This window comes from Mirounga leonina, unplaced genomic scaffold (assembly GCF_011800145.1).
Source record: "Mirounga leonina isolate KUSES-001 unplaced genomic scaffold, KU_Mleo_1.0 Mir_127, whole genome shotgun sequence".
Taxonomy (NCBI): Eukaryota; Metazoa; Chordata; class Mammalia; order Carnivora; family Phocidae; genus Mirounga; species Mirounga leonina.
Window position 1 is genome coordinate 12,346,308 of NW_023270316.1, and position 27,312 is coordinate 12,373,619.

At 44.3% G+C, this 27,312-nt stretch overlaps 1 protein-coding gene across 19 annotated transcripts in view; it reads left to right on the top strand.

Annotated features, from left to right (window-relative positions):
* Positions 1-27,312, top strand: part of DOCK9 (dedicator of cytokinesis 9) — a 325,732-nt gene that overhangs the window by 274,547 nt on the left and 23,873 nt on the right. For 12 of the 19 annotated variants that reach the window (XM_035003134.1, XM_035003138.1, XM_035003141.1 and 9 more), the window contains 4 exons: positions 3,291-3,481; positions 6,372-6,472; positions 6,606-6,744; positions 25,408-25,545. In XM_035003134.1, coding sequence (XP_034859025.1) covers positions 3,291-3,481; positions 6,372-6,472; positions 6,606-6,744; positions 25,408-25,545 — 569 coding nt within the window. Of the gene's footprint in view, positions 1-3,290; positions 3,482-6,371; positions 6,473-6,605; positions 6,745-7,678; positions 8,345-8,717; positions 10,014-25,407; positions 25,546-27,312 lie in introns of those variants that run through there. The other 7 variants (XM_035003144.1, XM_035003145.1, XM_035003136.1 and 4 more) reach the window with 3 other exon arrangements.

The window sequence follows — 27,312 nt, forward strand, 5'->3', positions numbered from 1 at the left end:
TCACTTACCCTCTCCCTATGCCTTACTTCCCTCATCTATAAAATGAGGGTTACACTATCCATCTTGTGTTAAAGAACTTTGTAAATTATACCCAGGAGGGGAAAGAATGTACTTTATTTTGCTGGATTATGCTGGATCTTATCCACCATTGAGCCCCTTGCCTTTTAAGGCTGCTGATGAGCCAGAGGATATTACAGTACAACAAAACACCAAAAAAAAAAAAAGTACAGTTTTTACCCTGAACGATCTCAAAATATCAAAAGCATAGTTTTTGGGTAGCATAAAGATTTAGAGAACGGTTGAAAAATGCTACTAAAAACACATAAGCTAGGGGCGCCTGGGTGACTCAGTCAGGTGTTCAGCTCTTGATTTCGGCTCAGGTCATGATCGCAGGGTCATGAGATAGCGTTCACTGGGATCCACGCTTAGTGGGGAGTCTGCTTGGGATTCTCCCTATCTCTCTCCCCGCACTTGTGTGAGCTCTAAATACATAAATAAATTTAAAAAATAAATAAATAAGTAAATAAATAAATAAAATCTTTAAAAGCACACAAGTTCTATATCAACCTTCAGTTAAAGATACACAGACCAGGATATTCTGAAGACTTTGAACTTGAGAATTTTCCCTTAGTTATTAATCCTTTAGGTTCTTCATTGCTTTGCTTCAAACCAGACCTTTGACCGTCCAAGTTGTGGGGGAGCCCTGGCTCTCCCTGCCCTCGGAACCCGGCAAGGGCTCACTTCCCTGGATAGGTCAGTCAGTGCATTGCAGTTGTGAGATCATTTGGAAAACCTAGTGATCACCCTGCAGGCCCCTTGCTGACCCCCTCCTCTCCTCCTGTTGTAGAACTCCTGCTGTAGAGGTTCTTTCCAGTCACTATTCCAGAGTCTTCCAAATCCTGCCAAGACTCCCACTAGGGGCAGAAATATTCTCCTGCTCTTCGCGTTCTGTTCAGGCTCACCAGCCTGTACAGGCAGCCACACCTCTCAGCCACCTCTCCTCATCCTCCTTCTGGAAGGGCTGCCCAGCACAAGGGCCAGTCATTTTTTTAGTAACATGATGACTCGCTCAGTCAGTCATCTAATTCTCTACCTTCCAGGCCACTTTGCTCTTTCATTTAGCCACTTGGGCAGTAACACATTCATGAATTCAACAAAATGTGTGGAGCATTGGCAGTGTTCCAACCTGGCATAGTAACAAAACAGAGGTCTCCGCAGTTGACCTTCCAGCAGAAGGAGACAGATGGTAAGCAGTACACATAATGGTGAACATACCTGTGTTGGAAGTGAATGTGTGTTCTAGACAAAAGCAAAGGGAGAGCAAACATGTGAGGTTGACTGGGGAGGGTTGCAATTTAAATGGGCCAGCCCGGGGAGGCCTCACTGAGGAGGTGACACTTCAGTCCAGACTTGAGGAGGTGAGGGGGTAGACCATGCAAACATCTGGAGGGAGAAGGGCTGTCAGGGCCAAGGTCAGTGGCGGGGCTGCTTGAACTCAGCACATTCAGGGGACGACCAGCAGGCTGGCGTGGCTGGAGCTGAGTGACTCTGAGGGAGAGGAGGAAGGATGGGGCCCGAAAGGAAGGCAGAGGGCATCCCAGCTCACATGGGCCTGGTGGGCTCAGGTACAGGCTCTGCATTTTCTGTATTATCGGGCTCTCCTTGGCTCCTCCACGTCTCCAGTTACCATCACAAGACTCAGGACTTTCACACTGAGTGAAATCCGTATAGTCCATGGACACCTCACAGACATCCTTGGAATTAGTTTTTCTCTCTTAAACAATGCTGCTGTTGCAACACAGCTCTCAAAAATACTGTGATTACACTAACCACATGTTTTTTGATATGGCTATTAGCCTCATGAAACACTTCCACAGTACTTCGTACAAATCCACCGCAAGGACACTCATCTCTGAAGTGCTTTCTGTCCACATCCAGCCACGCCCAGTTCTTGTCTCACTATCAGAGGAGTGTTAGGTTCCAAGAGGACTTACCAATCCCAGTGCTGCTACTCAAAAGCTGTATCTACAAGGACTGCAGAAGAAATAGGAGACATAGACCTTTGGCCTTAGATTGGTTTAAAAAAAAAAAAAAACATTTAGGGACTAGAACAGGCCTATAAGGGTGTGACAGTTGAGGCTGCAGCAGGCTGAACACCTCCCGCTTTTCTAGACTCTGGATGGTCCATCTGAGCTGTGTGCTGAATGGCACTGGCCCTGTTTTCTCATTTTATCCTAAGTAAACTCTCCCCAGCCACTTACTAAATAGTGATCCAAAAACAACACGCCCACCTTACCTTTGCTAGTTAAAAAATAAAATACGCTATTAAGCATATATATTCATGTCCATCCATAAATATATATATTAAATAAAGATATTATAGATATTTACACATCATGTAAAGCAACAAGTTAAAAAATGTGAAACAGACCCAAATTAGAACCATCTGTTTTTCTTCATTTTTAAACTAACTCTTTGGTGTTGATAGGTTCAGGTATCTTGTTATGATAAATGAAAAAAATACTGATTGGCTTTTTGTAGGAAAAAAAAAAACATAAGAAAAGTAAATATTTTTATTTCTGTTGTGTTTTTTTTTTAAGATTTTATTTATTTATTTGACAGAGAGACATAGCGAGAGAGGGAACACAGGCAGGGGGAGTGGGAGAGGGAGAAGCAGGCTTCCTTATTTCTGTTTTTTATTCATTTATGTTTCAAAATACCTTATTATTAGTGTGTGAATTTCTGGTTCATAAAATACTTTGCTGGGAAATATATTCTCACTTGTTATTTTTCATGGATTTCTCTGGTTTGTGCAGACTCAAGCATGTGATTCAAAGTTCTATAGAGAAATGAATTTTCTCAAGGATATGTTTATGGAACAATTTTCTGGACTTAAAATCTGTGATATCTCAGAACTGGGTAGTTCTTTATATCTTCCAAGCCATCTTTTACCTACTAGCTCTTTCAGATCTCACAACTTCCAAGGAAGGTAAAGCATTCATGGTTAAGAAAATTGAGCAGGGAATGATAAAGTGATTTCTTCAAACACACACTTCTCACATTAAAGGTTAACAAGGACCCAGCTCTCTTGACTTCACATGATACAGCCTGTCATTAAACATACACAGTGATAAAGGAAGACAATAGTCTGGTTCCACAAAATACTGGCCTGTGCCTTTGGCAAGCTTTGGGTTCCTTATCTCTAAAATGAGAATATTAAGTACTTCTGCCTCAGTAACAGTAAAGATTGTGCAAGCTGCAGAATGATTCTGGGACTCCTTCCTCCACAGCAATACACTGCTTCCCTTATGTGAAGAAGCGGATCCCCGTCATGTACCAGCACCACACCGACCTCAACCCCATCGAAGTGGCCATTGACGAGATGAGCAAGAAGGTGGCCGAGCTCCGGCAGCTGTGCTCATCAGCTGAAGTGGACATGATCAAACTGCAGCTCAAACTGCAAGGCAGCGTGAGTGTTCAGGTGAGCGAGCACTGGACAGAGCAAACCAAGGGTAACAGGTGCAAAGGCTCATCTGGACCTTGGTAAATTTCAAGTCCAGCCAGGTCGAGTGTCGCTTACCCGGTGATCCCATTTACCTTCCAGTATGTGTGTGGTTTCTCCTGATACCGGGGTGGTGGGGGGGGGCAGTAGACTGAGGGCCCCCACCCAACCCCCCTTGTAAGAGTATCCACTGAGCTTTCTGCTAGGGGCTGGAGCCAGCTCTCCATATTAACCTGTTCTTTCAATTTGGGGAATTCCAGGGGCCTAACCAGAAGCATTAAGACTCTTTTAAATATAAGGAAGCTGTAGATTTCCTTATAAGATGTATGTTTTCTGGTTTCTATGAAAATTATTTCTGAAAAAGTACCTTAAGTTTCACTCTCTTAATGGTGTGTTTTGATTAGCAGAAATTCTTCATTTTAATATAACTCAATTAATTCATTTTTCCTTACTTGGTAGCATTTTTGTGTCCTCAGTAAGAACTTGGTTCTAAAATCTGTCTCAGAAATGTTCTGTTTCCTTCCTTTGTTTGGCATTCCTATATAGATCTGCAATCCACCTAGATTTGATTTTTGTATGTGGTAACAGATAAGAGCCAAGATATATTTTTTTCCGAGTAGCTATCCAAGCAATGTGCACCATTTATGGAGAAGATCATTTTTGATCTAAGTACTGATTATATATATATGTTCAGTTGTGAAAATTCAATAAGCTATACACTCATATGTACCTTTTGGTTTGTATATCATACTTCAAAATAACTGGTATTGTACTTATGTGATTTCCTAGGAAATTAGTAAATGTTAAATCACCTCCTTCCAGTGATTAGTATGCTTCTTGCTTTATTGATTTTTAAGTATATACAAATAACTCTAGCATATATTTTGCATACACACATACACATATCCTTATATCTAATTCTTTTCTCTTTCAAAAGGGTGCATTTATGAAAGTTGCATTTGGATTGTAATATCTAAGTTTTAGGGGTTTTTTGTTTCATTTTTTGAAATCAGTTCTTGTCACCTTTTTATCAAATCCACACTGGGTTGTTGCCCAACGTTTTTGAAATGTCCTTCACCACAAAAGTACTTACAGATCTTTCAACCTCTTACCTCATGCCCTGAAAGACTGAAGTACCAAAATAAGTTATCAAGTGAATATGATAAATATTCCGGCAACATGATTACATAATGGGGTCAGAGGCCACAATTTTCTACAGCTAAAAAACAAAACCACTCAGTAACATAGCCTGGGAACATCCTCTATCAGAACGCGAGCAGAGGGGTGTGGGCGCCAGTAAAGGGTGTGGCTGGACAGGTTGAGCTTTCTAAAGGGCAAAATGTGCCCTTCCATTTGACAGTGGCCTTAGAGTTATAAATAGCCAATCATCAGGGCACCTGGGTGGCGCAGTCAATTGAGTGTCTGACTCTGGTTTTGGCTCAGGTCTGATCTCAGGGTCTTGAGATCGAGCCCCGCGTCAGGCTTTGCGCTCTGTGGGGAGTCTGCTTGAGTTTCTCTCTCCCTCTTCCTCTGCCCCTCCCCCTGCATTCTCTTTCTCTCTCTCTCTCAAATAAATAAGTAAATCTTTAAAACATAAGTAAATACCCAATCATCTTAAAAAGCAAAGATCATCATTCCATGATGAGATTTTTATACATGTGTGCCCACTAAGGTAACAACAAAGTTGCGGCCAGAGGAAATTAACTTTACCATTTTATTTCTGTAATTCTTTCACCAAGGGCCTCGCTGGGGTTGCTCTTATACAGGACAGAGCCATCAGGGTGGCTGTGTGACTCCGTGCTCCAAGATCTGCCTTTGTTAGACCTTACGAAGTCTTACCAACTTTCCTCTTTGTATATCCTTAAAATTGAGTGGATTGTGTCATTTTGGATAATTAGTCATTTGGGTCATGTCCAGGTCATTAACATAGTTCCCCACACAACACCAGTGTGATGACACCTGCAGTCACCACCGAAGGTTAGCTAGCTGTTCGTCTCAGAGGGCCCACTTCCCACCACTGTGGCCCTCTGTCTCCCCGCCTCTGGTTCTCCTGCCATTACCGCACAAGTCCTGCCCACCGTGGATCAGAACCACAGCCCAGTTCCGTCATCAACACTGACAGAGCAGACAGCCCTCCCTACTTACTTGCCTTCTGAGCCCACCAGACCTCGCAGGAAAAGTGATGCAGTAATCACGTGGTCTAGTTGTTTCTCACTGGGACTTTCTCCTTCCCACCCAGTGGGTCTAACCTTCCTGCTCTCCACATTCTCCTGTATCCTGACCTACCCAGCTTCAGAGAACTCTTCTTGGCGAATCGAGAGGTGCAGGGCTCTGGTTCACTCTCCCTGTTGCTAAATGCCCCTAATCTTTGGCGTTCCAGCACACTTCACGTGGTTACTTCATTTGAAGGTAGCAAGTCAGTTTGCTCATGGCTGTCTACAGAGTTCAAGGAGGCGAACGATTGGTTTTTAAAAACTGGCCAATATACTATATTCTTCAGTTTTTCACTGAACCTCACTAGTGTAGAGTAGCACAAATACCAGTTGGAAGACTTGGGCTCTGATCTTAGATGTTTTACTTATTGGAGGTTCAGCCTTGAACACATGGTTCCGTTTTCCAAACTTGGCTTCTTCCTTCATAAAATGAGCCATCACTCAAGTGCCCTGATGATGTCTAAGTGGATAAAAATCAAATGACATATAATAACATAAGCTTTGTTCCGTGGTTTCCTCTTTTGGGCTGTCAGTTCCTTGAGGACGGGTTCATGACTAACTCAGATGGCATTTTTAGAACCTGCCAACTGAAACCAAATCAATGATAATGGTCATTTTTATTATAACGTAATTTAAAATCTTTGTTCTTTATCTAGGTCAATGCAGGCCCACTAGCATATGCCCGAGCTTTCTTAGATGACACAAACACAAAAAGATACCCTGACAACAAAGTGAAGTTGCTTAAAGAAGTTTTCAGGTAAAGCACACTGGAAATGTCTTTCTCTCTTCAAATATCAGTCATTTCTGTGCTCATTCAAGAAAGAGATACTACCAGTTGGACTCACTCTGTCCTCAACATGCCTTTATTTCCCTCTCTCACACCATTTTAGGCAATTTGTGGAGGCTTGTGGTCAAGCCTTAGCGGTAAATGAGCGGCTGATCAAAGAGGACCAGTTAGAGTACCAGGAAGAAATGAAGGCCAACTACAGGGAGATGGCGAAAGAGCTGTCTGAAATCATGCATGAGCAGGTAGGTGCCGTGCTGGGGTTCTCATTTTGAGCAAGCACACATTAGTTGGGGTCTCAAATATACCCTGCAGTGGCCTAAACCTTCTAGAATTTTGGTATCTGAAGAAGAATGTAGCATGCTACATGCTGCTCCTTTCTGAACACAGTTTACTTGGGGAATGGCTAACAACTCGCCCACCTGATACCAGCCAGTACGACCAGAGGAGAGCAGCGCCCACCTCCCTTTTGTCACTCTCAGAGGTGGCCGTGGTCCAAAGCTCTGTCCCTCCCTACCCTAATCTAGTTCAAAACGAAACAAAACTCACATAAGAAAGAAATACCCATGTTGTTTCTGGAAATTTTTTTCATTCACCCAATCCTTTGAAAGACCAGGATTTCCCAGCCTAGTTTAAGGAATTTTCTGTGGCATTAAATGTCTTTCGCCACTTAAAAAAATAGAGTTGTTCAGTTTTTGGCTATTTACCACTGACCTGGGTGCCCCGGTGGACTCTTCATGGCTACTCCCCGTCGTGATGGGCATCTTTCCCGGTTACACTGCCCTATCACCTTCCTGTAGGAGTTCCTTTCAGTAGGATTATGAATGTGGGCTCAGCAGTCAGAGGGGACAGTTGGCTGGGCAGCCAAGTGAATGTCAGAGAGCGGCTGATAAGAGTATTGCTTTCTCAGGGGTCCGTTCTCCATCAACCACAGTGACTTCTTCCGAGTCATGGTGCCAGTCTTCATAATTAATGTTAGCACCTCCATCGTATGTAACAACTTTTGTCTGTTCCCTACATAATGGTCTTTCAGTCTTGCAAATGGAAGCCAGGCCCACTTGTGTCAGTTAACGTGTCATGTGATGGTCTAATTTGGAAATTTCTGTCACAGGAAAGTAACTTAAATGTCTAAGTGCTCACGTGTTTGCTTTTTTCCCTCCTCCATGCTGACACAATCAGATGGGATGGTAATGTCATTTTTCAGTTTTATTTTTCTGAACCTCAATAGACTGCCTCACATAAAGTTAGGATTGTGTTTGAACAACTGCAGACATTGGCATAAGGACAGTGCATGTGCAAAGGGAGGCACCCTCTTCTGGACCTTTAGGAAAGTAGAAAAAAATGGAAATGATGAAAGAAATAAATGTGTGAATAATTAAGCAGAAAGGGATGGTCTCGTGGAAACAAGTTTCTGGAGAAAGCTCGAGGTCTTTTCCACACAGCTTGCAGATTCCTGTATAACAGTTTGAGCAGTGGGTGTCAGCATTTGGCACGAGAAGAGATGAAAGTAGGAAAAATGTATGGACTGATAATGTTGAAGTAAACTCCCATGTTACTTGGACATTTAACACAGGGCTGTGCTCTACGAAACTGCACCTGAACTTTCCATTATCTCAACAACTGGGAAGATTAAACTCTTTTTAACCCTCAAGCAAAAAAGGGTTGTGACCTGGAGTAGACTCGCTTTGGGCTTTTTCAGGGGAGCCTCCGAATGTGTATGTTCTTCTCAGTTGCCACCTGGCAGTAGGTCAAGTCTTGCCCTTAGAATTCTCCCCTGCATTACTGAGTGTGAGGGGTCAGAGAGGCAGCTGCTATATCTCCTTCCCAGGATGGAAATCCGTAAGGCCCTGAGAAAAGGAGCCAATAGAGAAACAGATGCTCAGGATTCATTTTTTAAAAGACTTTTCCAAGGGGCGGGACTAGGTCGTGTCCCTGCCAAGTATGTGTAAGATAGACTTCACCGCCTTATAATCTGGTGAGTCTAGAAGGCTTTGTAAAGGAAACAACCTGTTGTGCTTGACTTTCTCCTTGCAATCCTGATCTGAAAAAGGCCACTTGCTAGTTGAGCTGACACAGTCCCTCTGCAAACCGCCAAAGCCAAGCTCCCTGAGCATACCATCATTCAGGGGAACAGTGACCATTGGGGAATAGACGTTGTCATTGAGAAACATCATCAGGGGCATGACACTTGGGTAATGTTGTGTTTCTGTGCCTCAAGATTTGCCCGCTGGAGGAGAAGACGAGCGTTTTACCGAATTCCATTCACATCTTCAATGCCATCAGTGGGACTCCAACAAGCACCATGGTTCACGGGATGACCAGCTCGTCCTCAGTTGTGTGATTTTGCCTCATGGGCCGCCTGTGGGGACTTGTCATTTGCAAACTCAGGATGATTTCCAAAGCTAATCACTGGGCTCGTGCAAGACATGGGGAAGACCGAGCACAAGGAGAAGTGAAGGAGAATGGGAGAGAAAGGAAATAAAGAACTGTGCTATTTCGTAGCAGATTTTCTAGAGGAGTCATAAGAGGGTACACATATTTTTTTAAATCTTGCTGGCAATATTCAAAGTTTTCATTCTGTCTTAACAGAGGTGTGTAGTGGACTCTCTTAAGCCGGAGTGAAATTTTATTCTTCCTTACAGAGTAGTAGTAAAGTAAATGGCCTAGAGAAAACAAGTGTTCTGGAATGTACATAGCAGGGACAGTAGCACTGAAATTGAGGCTGGAGTAATCTCCGCCTCTAGGCTAAGCTGGAAAATCTTGAAAATATTTTTTTCCTGTGGCACATTCAGGTTGAATACAAGAACTATTTTTGTGACTAGTTTTTGATGACCTAAGGGAACTGACCATTGTAACTTTTGTACCAGTGAGCCAGGAGGTTTAGTGCTTTTATACTCATGTACTTGCGTTTAAAAAAATATGAAAGCTTAAGAAACTATGTGAGCTTAAAACTAGTCAGGCAGTTTAGAACCAAAGGCCTCTATTAACAAACAAAACTATGCTAAAAATTTAAAAGTAGTACAGTATATTGTTATGTACATAGAGTTTGTTAATACAGTCTCCGCATTCTGTACATACGTGTATTACATTTCTACATTTTTTAATACTCCTCACATCAGCTTCTGCATTAAGGTCAGTTGTGACAAACTTGTGCCGCTCTTAGTAATACAATACACTTGACCTTCCTGTTTTATCCTTGTACATAAAAAAGTGCAATATGGAGATGTACACAGTCTTTGCTATGTTAGGTTTGTAAACTGTTTTAAAAATTTCATCCTTTTGCCAAAGTGGTGGAGTGTGTAATTGGTAAATCATAAATCCTGTGGTGAATAGTGGTATAATTTAAAGCTTTCACCATGTTATATTTTCTTTTGAGACATTAATTTAGTAATTTTATATTTGGAAAAAATAAAGGTTTTTAATTTTATTTAACTAGAATCTCTGCCCTGCTGTAATTAAACATTCTGTACCCCATCTGTATTAAAAATAACATTGCTCATTTTCTGGTAGTGAATATTGGGTATTCATTATTTAATAGCTCTAGGAGGGACAGGATATTGGATTCCTTGGGGGTGAAATAACATGGTATATGAAATTTGCTTTAAAATACTGGAGGAAGGAGAAAGAAAAAGGGTAGGTAGACGAAACAAGATTGACAAGTGTTGGTAATTGTTGAAGTTGAGGTTGGGTACATGGGGAATCATTATAGCATTTTGTCTGCCCCTGTGTATGTTTCCATGATACAGATTTCAAGAGGCAGGTCTGTGCATCAGATCTGCCAGAGGATTTGCCTAAATGCACTATTGCACCATGGTCTGGCTCTGAATTCTACTAGTTGTTGCTAAATATGCATAGACACCCTGTTTTGCCTCTGGCTTTTCCTCTTCAACTCTATCAAGAGTTCCATCTTTATCAGCTTCCTTGCTTGCTTTTGAGATGAATACTGGAGACAAGGTGGTCATTGATCCCAGCAATGCATTGGCACCCATGTGTGAACACGCTCTCCACGACCTGCGTCGTCACAAAGAGCTCTCGTGGCAGGTGCTGGTCCTGCCTCTGGGGTGCCCTGCGACTGGCAGGTGAGTTCATTGTCACCCAGCCCCATATAGTTGCAGTAATGAAAGGAAGAGGAGTCTTTCCACAAAAAAATAAAATAGCTGCCCTTCCTACTTGAAGAGTTTTAAAGGCTGCTTTTTACATAACCAGTTGAGGAAAGAAAATGTGATGCACATCTTGAACACCCAGATGCCAAGGATCTTTTGGCGTCTTTGAAACGTTCTCAGTCAGTGGTAAGGCTGTATTTTACGGGTGGAAACAAGGTCATGAAGAAGAGAGGGTGAAGCGTGATGGCAACGCACCAGAGTCTACAGCCCATCAATTAGTGGATCCAGATTTAGGGCTTAAGAAAATTCTCTATGTAAGTTTGCCTCGAGTCTCTGACCTCCCCAGTGCAGTGTAATAAACCTTGACTCTCACATCAGCAGGAATGGATATAACAGTTTGTCTCCTTGTCACTGAGCTGGATATCCTGGTCATAAATGCCTTATTTAGAAACCATAAAATTCAAGTCACCGTGTAGTAAGATAAACATAAGTCTGGAAAGTGCTAACTTGCTATCTCTTCATTAAACTTGGAGAGTTATTTGTACAGATGCCATGTCAGATATGACTCAGCTTGGAAGGTGACCAGCCCTCATTTATTACAGCAGTGGAGAGAGGAGCCATCTCCTCACTGCGGACATCTACTGTTGACCCTGCAGCCAAACACATTCGTACCCAATTAAAAATCTCATTTAGTTTATGTATAAAAGTTTTATTTTGGTATAAAGTGACACAGTAAAGTAGCATTTTATTGAGGTGAAATATACGTACAAAATTTACCATTTTAATAATTTTTTAAGTCTGCGGTTGAGTGGCATTACGTGCACTGTTGTGCAGCCATCATGACCATCCATCCGCAGAACTTGACTTCATCATCCCAGACAGAAACTCCGTACCTGGTAAACAGGAACTCCTTACTCTCCCTCAGGAAAATTTTTTGAAGTAACTTTGGAATTAAAACTGTAGTTGGGGACGCCTGGGTGCTTCAGTCGGTTAAGCGTCTGACTTTGGCTCAGGTCATGATCCCAGGGTCCTGGGGTCAAGGCCTGCCGTCGTCAGGCTCCCTGCTCAGTGGGAAGCCTGCTTCTCCCTCTCCCTCTGCTCCATCCCTGGCTTGTTCACACTTTCTCTCTCTCTCTCCCCACCACCAAATGAATAAATAAAATCTTAAAAAAAAAAAACCAAAAAACACCTCTAGTTAGTATCTCATCAGGAATAATTGCTACCTGGGAACTAACCAGCTCTAGGTACTGTACATACATAGAGCCAGCCCCTTGCATGGAGAAGGCTGCTGAGAATAGGGATGTAACTTGAAAGGCCCCTCCATAGGGACTTGTTTAATCATGTGATGGAGTTACGCAGTATAGAAACTCCATTGATAAAAGCATTTAATTTCCATCAGTGGGACCATTTGCATAAAGTACAGTACATCCACACAATAGAGTACTATGTAGCTATAAAAAAGAACTAAGACTATCTCTGTATGCTGCTATGGAATGATTTTCAAAATAAGTAAAAACAAGACAGGGAAAAGTGAATTGTATGTTACCCATTATTTAAGAAGGGAATGATATATACATAAGTAGATTTTGTTTCTGTTTTTTTAGATGGAAAGGAAAACCAGAAACTTGCAATTATTACCTGTAAGGTAAGAGACAGAATGATATATAGGGGATAGGGTTAGAAGATTGACCTGTCCAAGTATAATTTGCTTTATAGATTTGGCTTTGAAGCCATGTGAGTATTTACATAATTATCAAAATAATTTTTTAATTCTTAAAAATTAAAAGCAAAATGGAATGAACATAACTATATCAAATTGGCGGCATAAACACAAAGGAATTAATTATTTCAAATGACTTTAAGACATAGGAATTTCACTATGCATTCCTAGTAGGATATACCCAAAGGACAAAAATAGTGGCAACTACATCAAAAACTAATGATATATATGTTGGCTAATTGAACATAATAAAGAAGAAGAATAAAAAATCAGTCAAAAAAATAGAGGCAATAAGTAAATGAATGACTAGCTAATAAAAATCATTTTCAGTAATTGTTCTGTTTGTGGAAGTAGTGTATTGTTTTTGTGAGATTGTATTGTTATTCTGAGACTCTTGTATGTTTATTACTGGAGAAGGTAAGTGAGCAATTATGCTGATATCATTGGGAACCAAGTTTTTGGCATAAGAGGAAAAAAGTTGCATCTTTAAGACCAAAGAGGTTAAATTAAAACTCTTTCATTCTGCATTTGATGTGAAAATACAACTTGAATTCATGATATATTTATCTGAAATGCACACTTATTATACACTTACTTCCTAGCTTGGTTTACAGAAAAGGCCTAAAAACAATGACCACGCCAGTAACAGGTGAGCACCCCTAAGTGCCCAAATTGTGGTCTCTAAATTCCTACCAGAAGGATCCAGAGCTCTCCGAAGAATGGCTGGCTCTAGATTTAGGGCAAAAATAGTCCCAGATAAGTCTGGAGCATCTTTTCATACCGGACATCCAAGGGACTGAAAAAAATACCTGGATCTCTGTCAAAAGAATGTAAAGAAGCTCCTTCAAGCTAGTTGCTAGACATGGGGTGGACATCAACAAGAATAGTAATAGCAATGGATTGGAAATACATAAATTCATGAGCTCATGATGATACTAGAAAAATTTTAAAAAGGAAAACTAGTAACTAATGAAGGAGTAGTATCACCAAAGAAAGACAAAAAGGTATCATATGCCTGGTGATAGAAGTACACACCCCACCTATGATGGGGTCTTGCCAAAAACTAACCTGAATCTGATGAAGTCTGTAAGTCTAACCACCAACTCCCCCGGATACACCGGGCACAGAAGAACATGTTTAAAAAAGGAGATGGAGAGAAGACCTGTGTATTTAAAGAGATTCAGGGTTCCCTCGATATGGTATATCTACTATATAAAGTACATAGACTTTTCCTATTCCTTCCTCTAAATACAACTAAAAATCTTAGGTGTTAAATACATTTTAAAAAAGACCGTAAGACTCTGAAAGGTACAGTGAAGAAAGCAGCAGACCAACTAGGGACCTTGGGACCCAAAGAAGGATAGAGTGTTAAGTTCCCCAGTTTTGTTTTGCCTCCTACATCTCATACTTGGAGCCAAAGAAAATAGCAACATGGAAACACCTACAGGCAGAGACAAAAGAAAAAAAAAGAAGACCAACACCGCTTCACACCCATTATGATGGCTATTATTAAAAAAAAGAAAAATTGGTGAAGATGTGAAGAAATTGGAACCGTTTGCATTGCTGGTGGGAATGTGAAATTGTGCAGCTGTTGCAGAAAACAGTATGGTGGTTCCTCAAAAATTAAACCTAGAATTACCATATAATCCCACAATTCCACTTTTTGAGATATGCCCAAAAGAATTGAAAGTGGGGACTTGAACAGGTGTTTGTACATCCATGGCCAGAGCAGCATTGTTCACAACAGGTGGAAGCAACTCAAGTATCCACTGATGGATGAATGAGTAAACAAAATGTGATATACATATACAACAGAATATTATTCAGCCTTAAAAAGGAAGGAAATTCTGATACATGCTACAGCATGGACGAACCTTGAGGACATTATGGTCGATGAAATAAGCTGACACAAAAGGACAAATACTGTATGATCCCACTTACATGAGCTATCTAGAGCAGTCAAATTCATAGAGACGGAAAGTAGACAGGGGGTTGCCAGGGGCTAGAGAGGGAGGAGAAAGGGGAGTAGGGTTAACTGGTACTGAGTTTCAGTTGGGTAAGGTGAAGATGTGGAGATGGATGGTGGTGATGGCTACACAACAATGTGAATGTACTTAGTACCACAGAACTGTAGGATTTAAAATGGTAACTTCCATATTATGCATAATTAATCACAATTTAAGAAGAAAAAAAGAACAATAGAAGCCTGCCCTGTCTAGCCAAAGGAAGAAGGAAAGGGCAGCCTACCAAGACAAATGGTTTTTTTTTTTAAGATTTTATTTATTTACAGAGAGCATGTGTGTGCATGAGTGGGGGTAGGGGCAGAGGGAGAGAATCTCAAGCCAACTCTGCACTAAGCGTGGAGCTTGACGTGGGGCTCCATCTCAAGACCCTGAGATCATGACCTGAGCCGAAATCAAGAGTCAGATGCTTAACCGACTGAGCCACCCAGGCACCCCTACTAAGACATTTTTTAAGCAACGGTGGCTCTACACCAGCCAACACCATAGAAAACTGCAGCCCCACCCACACTCGACCAGCAGTGGCTGAACGGGGAGTGAGGCTCAACAGCCCTGATGGGGTGGTGGCAGCGAGCCAGAACTTTCTTCCGGGCTGGCCTAGCGACAGTCCCATCCCTGGAGTGCCTGGGGTCACCAATATGGGGAGCCTAGACTTGATGGCAAAACCATGATCCATAAAAGGACAAACTGAAAAATGGAAGCTCATCAAAAGTAAAAACTTTCACTCTGAGAGAATTCTGTTAAGAGGATGAAAATATAGACTGGGAGAAAATACTTGCAAACCAATATACCTGACAAAGGACTACATCCAGAACATATAAAGAACACTCAAAACTCAAAAGTAAAAAAAAAAAAAAAAAAAAAAAAAATCCAATGAGAACATGGGCAAGAGACTTTAAACATTCCCCTGGAAAGGATATGCAGGGGGCAAATAAGCCCATGAAAAAATGGCCAACAGAATTAGCTGTTAGGGTAACTCAAATCAGAGCCACAATGAGAAATTACTGTGCACCTGTCAGAATGACTAAACTCAAGCATAGTGACAACACCAGGTGCTGGTGAGCATGTGGAAAAACTGGATCACTCGTAAATTGCTGGTGGGAAAGTAAAGCGGTGCAACCACCCTGCAAAAACAGCTTGGCAGTTTCTTAAAAAGCCAAGTAGGTAGGTAACTACCGTTTGACCCACAAAGTGCACTCTTGGGCATTTGTCTCCGAGAAATGAAACCTCAAGATCCTTACACAAAAACCTGTGCACAAATGTTTATAGCAGCTTCATAGAATAGCCAAAACCTGGAAACAACCTGGATGCTCTTCAGGAGGCAGACGGTAACTGGGTGGTGGTGCATCCGGGCAGGGAGTGCTACCCAGCAGGAACATAGAATGAGATCCTGACACACACGACTGACGACCTGTGAATCTCGGGAATTACGCTGAGTGCTTTAAAAGAGCCAGTTCTAAAGGTTGCATGTGATAGGATTCCATTTATGTAATATTCTGGAAATGACAAAATTACAGAAACAGAGAACAAGCAGGTTAGTAGTTGCCAGGGATTAAAGGGCAGTGTGGGGAGTACCCGAAGCGGCTTGCTGCCTGCCCTGTCCTGTCTCCAGCCAGCCAAGCACTCCCTCTGCCGGGATGGCCCCTGTTGCCTGTAGTGGGATCGTCTGAGCCAAGACCACAGCTGGCTATCAGCAGAGTGTGTGTGGCACTCAAGCTCCGTGACCAGGCTCTGCTTAGAGTCGTGGACACAAATGCCCATCACATGTTGCAGTGAAGCTTTATCTCCCACTAAGCAAGCTGGTCTCACAGTGGTAGGAAAATAATGAAGTTAGCCTCTCCTGACTCAGTCTTTGGTGGTCTTCCTATATGCACGGGGACTGCATGCATGCCCCCGTTCGCGTGTCTGACTTAACCCCATGGAACAAGTCTGGAGGCACAGAGTTTGGAGAACACATTTGTCATTCCCTTGGCACTGGTGTAGTTTGCAACTGTGTTGGTGCAATCTGACCTAGCAAGTTTCTGGGTATTGCCGGCCTTGAGACAGAGCCTGAGAACCTGCCCTGTGGTCAGCCACACAATCCCCCCCAGCCAGAGTGCCCGTCACTTCCCACTCCCAACTGATGGGATCAAAGGCTAGACTGTTGGTACGTTAATACTGTGCTTTGCTCAGTGTTCATGGGAAACCACAGCCTCTCTGTTACTTGGTGTGGGAGGCTGAAATGACAGCCCCCGAGGGGATACTGTCCTGGATTGTCCGGTGGGCCAATGTAGTCAGTTCACCCAATAAAAGCAGCCTTCTCTCCAGGTCTTTCTCTACACGTGCCCATGTAGATCGCCATATGTAATTCTGTGTTAATGAGACCTGCTCATTCATGTTAATTGCTCACCTGTTTTCATCTCCCATGTCTTGAAAAGCCTCCAAAGCAATCAATCTAAATCTAAATCTTTAGAAAAAAACATAAAAAACCTGTACCACCTAAATAATGTTCCAGTGAGCAGGTCCAACAACAATTTGTTTGATCGGTCCACTCCTGTGAAACTTCTGGGTTTATAAGCAATATTGAAAAAACAAATCCTTCATTTACTCAGCAAGTATGTGTGGAGCACCTCCTTCGCCAGGTACTGTTTTAAGCTCTAAGGATTAAGCCATGATCGAAACAAAAGTTCCACCTCACAGAGCTTGTGTTCTAGAGAAGGGAGACAAATGACAACCAGACAAACACTCACTGGGCTTGTTGGGGCCGTAGGTGTGAAATAAAGCAGGGGACGGGGAGAAGGGGGGTGCGGGGGCTGGGGGTGACTGTGCAGCCTATGGCGGCCAGCAGAGGCCTCTCTGACGAAGGGATAGTTGAGAGATCTGAGGGAGAGGCAAGCCTTGAGGGGACGGAGGGGCACCAGGCGTTTGGGACAGGAGGAACAGGAGTGTGTGCGCCTATTCATGGAGCAGCACAGAGGCCCTGGGGCTGTGGTGGGGTGAGCCAAGGGGAAGGAGATGAGGCAGGAGGCAAGAGCTGGGTCCTGCAGGGCCCTGTTGGCCTCGGGAAGACTGCGTTTTATGCTAAAATGGGAAGGAGTTGGGAGGCTTTGGACAGAGACTCGATATGACCAGACTTAGGTTTTCTGCAGCTCAGCACTGTGGAGAAGAGGCGGTTGAGAACAGGCAGACCCTTAGAAGGCCAGGGCTTCGACCTAGGGAGGCCTTACGGGGGCATGACTGGGTGGGAGCAGGGCAGGAGATGAGAAGCAAGTGGATTCTGAGGGTACAGGGGAGAGGGTGCTGACGGCGCTTGCTGACAGAATTAGGGTCAAGAAAGAAGGAGAGGTGCCAAGGGGGACTCCAGAATGTTAGGCCTCAACTGTTGGGTGACTGGAGGGGCCGAGTCGGTAGACTGTGCAGACGCAGCAGGAGGGGTTCTGCTATGGGCATGTTACGTGTGAGAGGTCTTTATAAGTGATGTTCCCAGGGACGCAGTGGACCACAGCATTAGAATTTAAGGGGAGAGTCCTGGCGGAGGAGATTCACTGTCTACACAATAGTTGACACCATCAAATTGGGTGGGTATAGACAAAGAAGCCCAAGGACTGAGCCTTTGGGCCCTCCATTGTTAAGATGTAACAGGTATGAGGATGAGCTGACAACACAGACCGTGAAGGAACCGCCAGGGTCCTAGGAGGACCAAGAGAGTGGAATCCCAACAGCCAAGTGAACAAAGTGTTCCAGGAAGGAGGGTGCGATTGGCAGGGTCCAGTGAGAATCAAGTGAGGCCCGAGAATTGGCCATGGGATTTGGCAAAGTGGAGGTGATTGCACCTTGGTGGAGGGGTACAGACGAACTGATTGGAGTAGAGTCAAGAAAGGGTGGAGAGAAATGGGAGAGAGTATGTATGAGCACTTACTGCATGTTTTGCATGAAGGGAGGTGGAGAAATTGGATGATAGCTAGAAACATCTGATGTGGGGCCCAGGGAGGGCTTGGCGGGGGGGGGGGGGGGGCTTTAATGGCACAAGAACAATACGTTTATATGCTGTGAAAATAGTCCAGTATAGAGGAAAGTCGATAAAGATGGACATCTCGGAGACACAAGAGGGAGGAGGTCCAGGCGTGGGGAGCAGGGCTGATGGCAGACACGGGATGGGACGGGAGGCCCAGGCTGGTAGGGATGGAGGTGAGCCTCTGTGTCCTTTTGTGGTTTCTCCTGTTTCCTCAGGGCCGTCACCTGAGAGAGAGGAGGGAAAGGTGTTAAGGTTTTAGAGAAGACATGTCCATGATTTCATTTTTGCACAGGTGTCTCTATCTCTGAAGGATAAAATCTGAGGAAGGAATCGCTGGGTCAAAGGGAACACACATCTTAAATTCAGGCAGCATCACCAAAGTTCTCTCCAAAAAACACCACCAGGGCAAGGGCCGTCTCGTTACTTTGTGTCCTTGAAAACCTAGCCTCTTACTCAAATTGGTGGTGGCATTTCAAAGTTTTCTGACAAATGCTCCAATTACACTTCACTTTGGACTTACAGCCTGGTATAGCTGGATGGTATTTTGGGGGGAGGGGGGACTTGAGCAAATAGGAAAAGACAAGGAAATGAAGCTGCTAGAGGTGAATTTGTCTAAATTCAGCTCTTGGGCCTTGAGCAAGTGACTTAACTTTCCTTTGCCTCAATTTTCCTCATCTGTAAAATGGGGGTGGTAATAGTTCCCAACACGTTGGGTGGTCCTGAGGATTCATGAATTCAGTACTTACTACCAATGGCTCCTGGAAAGCCCTCAGTAAATGTCCCTTTTAGAGTTAAGCAGATTCTTATTACAGTGCTTCTCAGAGACTTTTCCTATGGATTTTGCTTCCAAGATAGGTCTTGACTGAGGAGCATTTCCCCAAATTAATTGAGGCACTCCCAGGACCAGTGTCCCACGGAGCACACTCTGGGGACTGATCCTTTAGACCACACGAGATCTGTCCTCTGTCCTACTTTCTGTCTGCTCTATACGGAGGAGCAGCTCTGAGAGGCCTGTGGTCACCTCCTTCACCAGGGCAGCCATCCACTGCTGCTCTTGGCCAGGTGTGTAGGGCAGGACACACAGTGACTGAAGAGGGGGAGCCCCTCCCAGATCAGCCAATCGCATGGACTCTTGATGTATGAGGCAACTGGACACAGACAGGTCTGATGTCCCACAATGGTCTGAGACTTGTCATATGGCACAGACATTGAGCAAGAGGCTTGGCACCGAAGTCTGGAGCTTGCTTTTCCTTGTCCGCGTGTGACTTGAGCAAATTCATTTTTCACTCTCTCTACCTCCCTCTGCAGGGGCACAGTCCAGAGGTGAAGCCACATCACCGCTGCCCCAGGTGGAAGTGGTATGCACATTAGAGGGGGGCCCAGTATCCAGGCTGAGAAGAAACACCTTCCTCATGTTTGGAGGCAGTAAGAACAATGGTTACAATTGTTCCCTGAAGTCAGTGTCAATTAGAATTTGCTGGAATGTAGACTCACTGGTTAGGATGGGGTGGCGGTGCCTACAGGTACGCTGGTGGTAATCACTGGGAATTTACCTAGTGTGTTAGTCAGGGTTCTCTGGAGAAACAGAACTAATAGGATGTGTGTGTGTGATGTATGTATGTATATGTTTGTACATATATATACATAAACATATACATATAGGTACAGTATAGGCATATAAAGATAAATATATATAAAGATTTATTTTAAGGAACTGGCTTGCACAATTATGGCAGCTGGGAAGTCCCAAGATCAGCAAAGTAAGTTGGCAAGCAAGAGGTCCAGGAGAGCTGATGGTGTAGTCCTACTCTAAAGGTCAGTAGGCTTGAGACCCAGAAAGAAGCAATGTTTCACTTTGAGTCCAAAGGCAGGAAAAAGCTGATGTCCCAGTTCAAAATCCTGTCAGGAAGGAAGAATTCTCTCTTATTCAGGGGAGGGTCAGTGTTTTGTACTATTCAGACCTTCAACTGATTAGATGAGGCCCACCCAGATTAGGGAAAGCAAACTGCTTTACTAAGTCTATTGATTTAAATGTTTTTGTAAGGGGAGGTGTTGGGGGGATGGGGTAACTGGGTGATGGGCATTAAGAAGGGCACATGATGTGATGAGCACTGGGTGTTATATGCTACTGATGAATTATTGAACACTGCATCTGAAACTAATGATGTACTACTATATGTTGGCTAATTGAATTTCAATAAAATAATGTGGCTGAATACATGAAAAAAGTTACATATCATTGTAGAAATGAACAAATATGGAATACTTTTTTCTTATATTTATATTTTGAGAACTCACTTTTATGAATTTGGGAGGATATTAATTAAAAGTGTAAAAAGAAAATATAGATAAAAAAATAAATTTTTTTTAAGATTTTATTTATTTATTTATTTTAGAGAGAGAGAGAGCACAAGCGGGGATAGGGCAGAGGGAGAGGGAGAGAGAATCCCAGGCAGACTCCCCACTGAGCAGGTAGCCTGACACAGGGCTTAATCTTACCACCCTGAATCATGACCAGAACTGAAACCAAGAGTCAGACGCTTAACCAACTGAGCCACCCAGGTGCCCTGATTTAAATGTTAATCTTATTCAGAAACACCCTCACAGACACACCCAGGATAATGTTTAGCCAAATATCTGGGCACCCCGTGGCCCAGTCAAGTTAACACATAAAATCATCCATCACACCTATGATTTGTAAAGGGAACCATGACAAAAAATAAAAAAATTAAAATAAAAAAGAGGCTTAATTGTTAAACCTTAAAAAAGTTTAGAGCAACATCACCCTGAATCAAGACCTGAACCCACCATCAGGACATCAAAATTACCAGGCGCAAGAGAGGTTGAGGAAGAACTTCTTTCTTTCTTTGACATAAGACATGGAGCTGAGCTCTGAAAGACGCCCAGTGGAGGGGGGTGTGTTACTCAGTGGGGAGGCCCAGAGGTTGTTGCGGGCAGACTTTGTTCTCGGTGAGACTGACCCATTAGCTCAGGGGTGGAACAGGTCTTGTGTCTTGCATAAGCTGGCAATTCACTCAGCCATCAGCCTCTTTTCATTGAGCTCCTCCCACGGGGCAGCACTGTCCAGACATTGTTATTCTTCCTAATAACCCAATTAGGTAGGAGGTGGTTTCATAGGACGAAACTAAGCCTCAGAGAAATGGAGGAAATTTGCCAAAGGTCACGTGGTACGTGGTGGCGCTGGGATTCCAGTTGAGGTGGGTATGTTCCGGGAGCAGGGTCAGCTGCTGGCTCATGAAGGGTGGGGATGCCCGGGGCCACCCTCTGCAGAGGCCATTGCCCAAACCAGGAGATGGAGGGTAAGCATAGGAGCTAAAGGGTACCCACCCCCCAAATTCATACGTTAAAGTCCTCACCTCCAGTACTTCAGAATGTGACCTTATTTGGAGGTAGGGTCTTTACAGAGGAGATAAAGCCAAAATTAGGTCATTAGGGTGGGCCCTGATCCAATATTATGGGCATCCTTCAAAGAAGAGGTTAGGACACAGACATGCACACAGAGAAGACAGTGCACAGACAGGTGAAGAGGACGGCCATCTACAAGCCACGGAGGGAGGCCTCAGAAGAAACCACCCCTGCTGACATCTTGATCTCAGGCTTCCCACCTCCAGGAAATAAGTTTCTGTTGCTTAAGCCTCTGTGGTGCCTTGTTACGGAAATCCTAGGGGACTAACCCAGCAAGCTTCCCAGCAACGAGGGAAGAGAATAGAGGCCCCCTGCCCCCAGCCATGTGGAGAGACTTGGGACCCTCAGTAAAACAACAGTTTGAACAAAAATGTGACCAAACCAGGACAAACGAGGACAGCACGTCTTTGGAGGAACTAGCCCTTGCTTTGAAACCAAGATTGAGAAATATTAATTGTCATCATTGGCTTTGGCAGTCTTGTGTGACTGGTTCTTAACAACATGCTTCCTAGGAGCGGATGAACAGTGATGTGGGCATGTGGCCTGGCCACCAATTTTGCACCCTCCCAGATGGGGAGTGAGCAGGAATGGGAAGCAATATGCTTTTCCTGTCACCACCCCTGACAAGTGGTCACAAAGAGCCATCCTCAAGCCCCACTACTAAACTTGGCAGTGAAGGAAGCACTGAATACAGAGTCTGAAAATTTAGGTTCTAGTTCAAGTGGATCAAGCATGGAATCACATCACTATCTCTGAGAATCAGCCCCATCGTCTGTAAATGAGAAGAACTGCTGTTCTTGATGTCACAGAGGCTTTCTCTCAAATAAGATCATTCATTGTTGTTATACGCCCATCCACTCCCCAAAAGGATTGGAGTGGGCTTGTTATAAAGACAGATAAAATAGAATCATCTAAGCAAGCATAAAGTAATTGAAGTTAAGAAATGGAGGGAGATGGGGTGCCTGGGTCGCTTAGTCGGTTGAGTGTCTGCCTTCAGCTTGGGTCATGGTCTCAGGGTCCTGAGATCAAGCCCCATGTTGGGCTCCCTGCTCGGTGGGGAGTCTGCTTCTCCCTCTCCCTCTGCAGCTACCCCAGCTTGTGGTGTCTCTCTCTCTCTCTCTCTCTCTCTCAAATAAATAATAAATAAAAATCTTTAAAAAATAAAATAAATTTTAAAAAAAGAAATGGAAGTAGGAAATGGTTATATATTATACTATGCGATCTGGAGTAAGCCCAAAATTTAGTTCTGAGCATCCTGGCAGCCAAGGCAAAAAGTGGCACCCTTTTCTTTTTTTTAACAGAAAACTGTAAAGTATAAGATGCTACTGTTTCACTTATACTCTTTTAAAGTAAACATTATATAATATTTAAAATGATTGTTCTATTTCAATGTGCAGATCCCAAACATGAACAGAATCCACCCAGGCTCTAAACTAGAATTCCCTGCATTTCTAAACATTTTAGGCTTTCTAGATTCATTGAGCTTAGAACAGATTAATTTACCCTGTGGCCTCTTCCTCATCACAATCTCATATTCTAGACAAATCCAGTAATTTTTTTCCTCTCCTTCTCTCTTTATAAAAATAGCATCAATACTTTTTTCTAACTGTGAAAGCAAACTCTGCTCCTAGTAGAAATGTATAAAATATTAAATGAGAATTAAAATATCTATTGTCCTCCCTGTCCCGTCCCTTCCAGATAACTGCCACCAACATTTCAATGGACTTCATTCCAGTATTTTCTCTGTGTCTTTTGACTCTCTTAGTACTTCTTGACCCATGAATTTTGGCTTGCCTTTATTTTAGAAGTTTTTGCCCCGATAAACACTGTGTAGGAGCCTCTAGAATTACCAGCTTGTCAACCTCTCCCGGACCTGGAGCTCATTTCCTTTAAAGGAAAAGGGAGCAGACTGTTCCTGGTACTGGCTTCGCTTCTTCCCACTGGGGAGCCTCAAGGCAGCAGTACTTCCACGGGGCTGAGGTGTGGACATCTCATCGTGGGCACCTGCTGTGACCAATTCCCACTCCGAAACACCTCTGTCCTGCAAATTGTCAGCAACCCCCGTCTCGTGGGAAACCTAGTTCAAAGCCACTATACAGTTCCTGGCCCAACATTCCTGTCTCCTTGGTGAAATTTCCCCGAAGGCAGAGTGGGCTTTGAGAAAGGGCTTCTCATCACCATCCCACTCTATTAAAAAAAAAAAAGAAAAAAGTCCAGCTCACCATTCAGAATTTTCTTGCCCCTTCTTTTTTTATATTACTTTATATTATAGTACCTCTATATTATATTATCTATAGTATAATATTTTATATTATATTTTTTATAACTGACATAGAACATTGTATTTGTGTCAAGCGCATGATACAAAGATCTGATAATCTGTATATATTGTGAAAGGATCACCACAGTAAGTCCAGTTACCATCTGTCCCCATTTGCCCCTTATTTTACTGGTTGAAATTCGGAATGCATATGAATTAATACACATCACTTGAAAATCCCACGCCAAGACGGTCTGATCAGCCAGTGTCTGTGAGAATTATGATGACCTGTGATTTTGCTCCTCACATGTGATTCTAACTCACCAAGGGGAGGAGGACTGATTGCAAGGAGCGAGAGAAGTCATTTGAGAACTGAGTCCAGGAGAGACTTGGTCTGTGGCTCTGCAGGGAGGGCTGTGTAGCCCACTGTGGGAGCTCGGTCCCTGGGACATGGTGTGGGGAGCAGTGCCAGTGGTCCTGCTGGCTTTCGCCCTGGTGTCATGGAAGCTAGGGGTCCATCTCCCTCCCCTGTCTCTGTTTAGAGCCACCTTCCTTTAGTTTCTGCTGGAAAGAGAGGGCCTGGGTGCCCATTCTTCCCGAGCTGTTCTCATGCAGTTGCCTGTCCTGGGTCACCATGCACTCCCCTGGGGTCCCTGCCTGGGCCTCTCAGAGACCGTGGCACTGACAGGAAACCTCTCCCTCCGCCTGGTGGAGGGTGGGGGCGGCCATGGTGCAGGTCACTGGGCACCACCACGGCTGTACCTATTTAGGAAAGGAATGATGGGTGTGGCAGGAAAAGGCCCTTAGACCTAGCGAAAGCACCCAAGAATCTAGACCTGCCTTGTCCTGAGGGCCCTCTCGGGAAAGTACCCCACTTCTGACCATGCTCCTGGGAGCTTGGGTCTACTCTCCTCGAGCAGAAATGAGCCCTTTTGCAAAGCTCCTCAGAGATGCTCCTAACCACTATGCCCATCTGCCGAGTCAGAGCTGCCATTTAGGGATGCTTTGGGCTCGAGGCACAGGTTACCATAGCTCCACCAAACCTGCTCTAGTCAAGTCCTCCCGTACCTTTCATGTTGCCAAATCCCATGGCCGATCCTCAGTCCTCACCTTGCCTGACCACCAGCAGCTTTGGATGCAATGGCCACTCCTTGACTCACCATCTTCACTGGGCTTCCAGGATACACCCCTCTGTTGCCTCATACTCAGGTGCTTCTGCCGTTCCCCAGCTTCTTCTCAGGGTGCCCTAGGGCTCAGCACATCACTTCTTCTGTTTGCCTTCGCTTGTCCCCTTGGTGATCTTGACCGATCTCCTCTGTGCTCACTATGTGAAGATTTACCTCATTTACATGATGACTTCCACATTTATGTCTCCAATCTCCAGACCCTCTGTTCACCGGTCTGCTTGACAGCTCCACTTGGAGATGGATTCAAATCTGAAACTCAACATGTGTCAGGTCAGAGTGCTCCTCACCAGAAGTCTTTCTCAGCCCAGTGGATGGCACCGCCATATAAAAGTGAGGTATGCATCAGGAAATGGGGCTTTCTACACATTACTGTATTTTCACTTTCCCAGGGCTGGGGAGGGTCTCTTAAAAGCTAATCAACTTTCCAGAGGGCTTTGGACCATGCAGGTCTGTGGGTTCAAATACCCGCCCTGACACTACTAATGATGTGACTTTGGGCAGGAGACCCATGCTCTCAGGCCCTGCCAACCTCAAGGGCTGTTGGTTGCAAGGATCCAGCGACACATGCGCACATAGTAGGCCCTTAGCAAAGGTCCCTTTCCGTCCTGTCCCTGCACTGCCCTGATATATCCTGGAAACCTGTGGAGTTCCTCTTTGTTCCCACTGTGGCCCGATGAGCTTTTCACCTGTGCTCAGCCCGCCGTGACCTCGCAGGGCTCCGCACCTTTGCTCATGGAGTAACATTGGCCTTGAATGCCCTGGCTCTGTCACACCCTCTGTGTGGGCCAGCCTTCCATAAGGAGGGTGCTGGTTAGCTGGTGCCTCCTCTGGGGCACGGCCCACACCCTACTAAGCAGAGGTAGCACCCATGTAGCGCTCTGGGCCTCTTGGTTGGCACTCACTGGTTCAACTCACCTAGCACCGAGCTGGAACAGATGAAATAGTCAGAGGACGAATGAAGCGGGGAAGCTGATGGGTGTTTAGTGCTTCCTCGGCAGCAGGGGCTGCTCTCGTTCTTTCCTTGGCCTCACTTCACAGACAAGGGAGCCGAGAGCAGGAGGGATGCCTGATGGGGGCAGGGTCACATGGCTAGGAAATGGCGGAGCCGGTATCTGAAGCAGTGCACTTGGCCCCGGAGTCCACGCTCGTCCCCATCATGCTGTGCGGCCAAAGCAGAGCCTCCCCTAGTGATCCTTTAGGCTCTAGGCCCACGCTGCAGGTTAGGCAGCTGGAACAGGGAGGGAGCCTGAGAGAAATTCAGCATAAAGGCAAAGACGTCTATTTATTTGTTACTTTTTTATTATGGAGAATTTCAAACATAGACAAAGGAGATGAACTAGTACAATGCCCCCTCCCCCCCGCCATGAACCCGGTCCCCGGCATCAGCAATGGTCAACTCATGGCCGGTCTTCCCTTCTTATCCACTCCCCGACCTGTGTCATTTATTTGTACATTAAGTAGGCTCTACACCCAACGTGGGGCTTGAACTCGGGACCCCGAGGTCAACAGTTGTGTGCCCCACCCCTCCTGTGTCGTTTAGAAGCACATCCCAGACACTGCTGGACGCAGCTCCAAAGGATAAAGTTACCCTTATTATGCCTGAGCACTAACAAGTATCCCTTAATATCATCAAATATGATATTAAGTCATACCCGTCAGTGTTATCTCCAGTTACCCCATTCATATCATACTTAGAAAAACCGGTTTCTTTTGTCATTACACACATTTTGAGAATCAAATGCTTCTTTTGGGCCCTTTTCAGCGATAGGTTTCTGCTCCACTTTTTAGTTCCCTGAATCTAGTTGCTGGTGAAGGTGGGCCATTTGTCCTGTGGAGTTTCCTGCTGGATCTTGCAGCATGTAGCCCATAGTCTCCCATAACATGTTCTTCTGTCCTCTGTACTGCCTGTCTATGAGTCATCACATCTAGAGGCTTGATCAGACTCAAATTTGGATTTTTTTTTTTTGGCAAGACTGTTTCATAGGTGGTTGTGTAGTGCTCTATCCAGAGGCAGGTAATGTCTGGTGGGGCTGTTATGATAGTCAGTTCCATTCATTGGTTAGAGATTGCAAACAGTGATGTTCTGTCTTCATTGACTAACT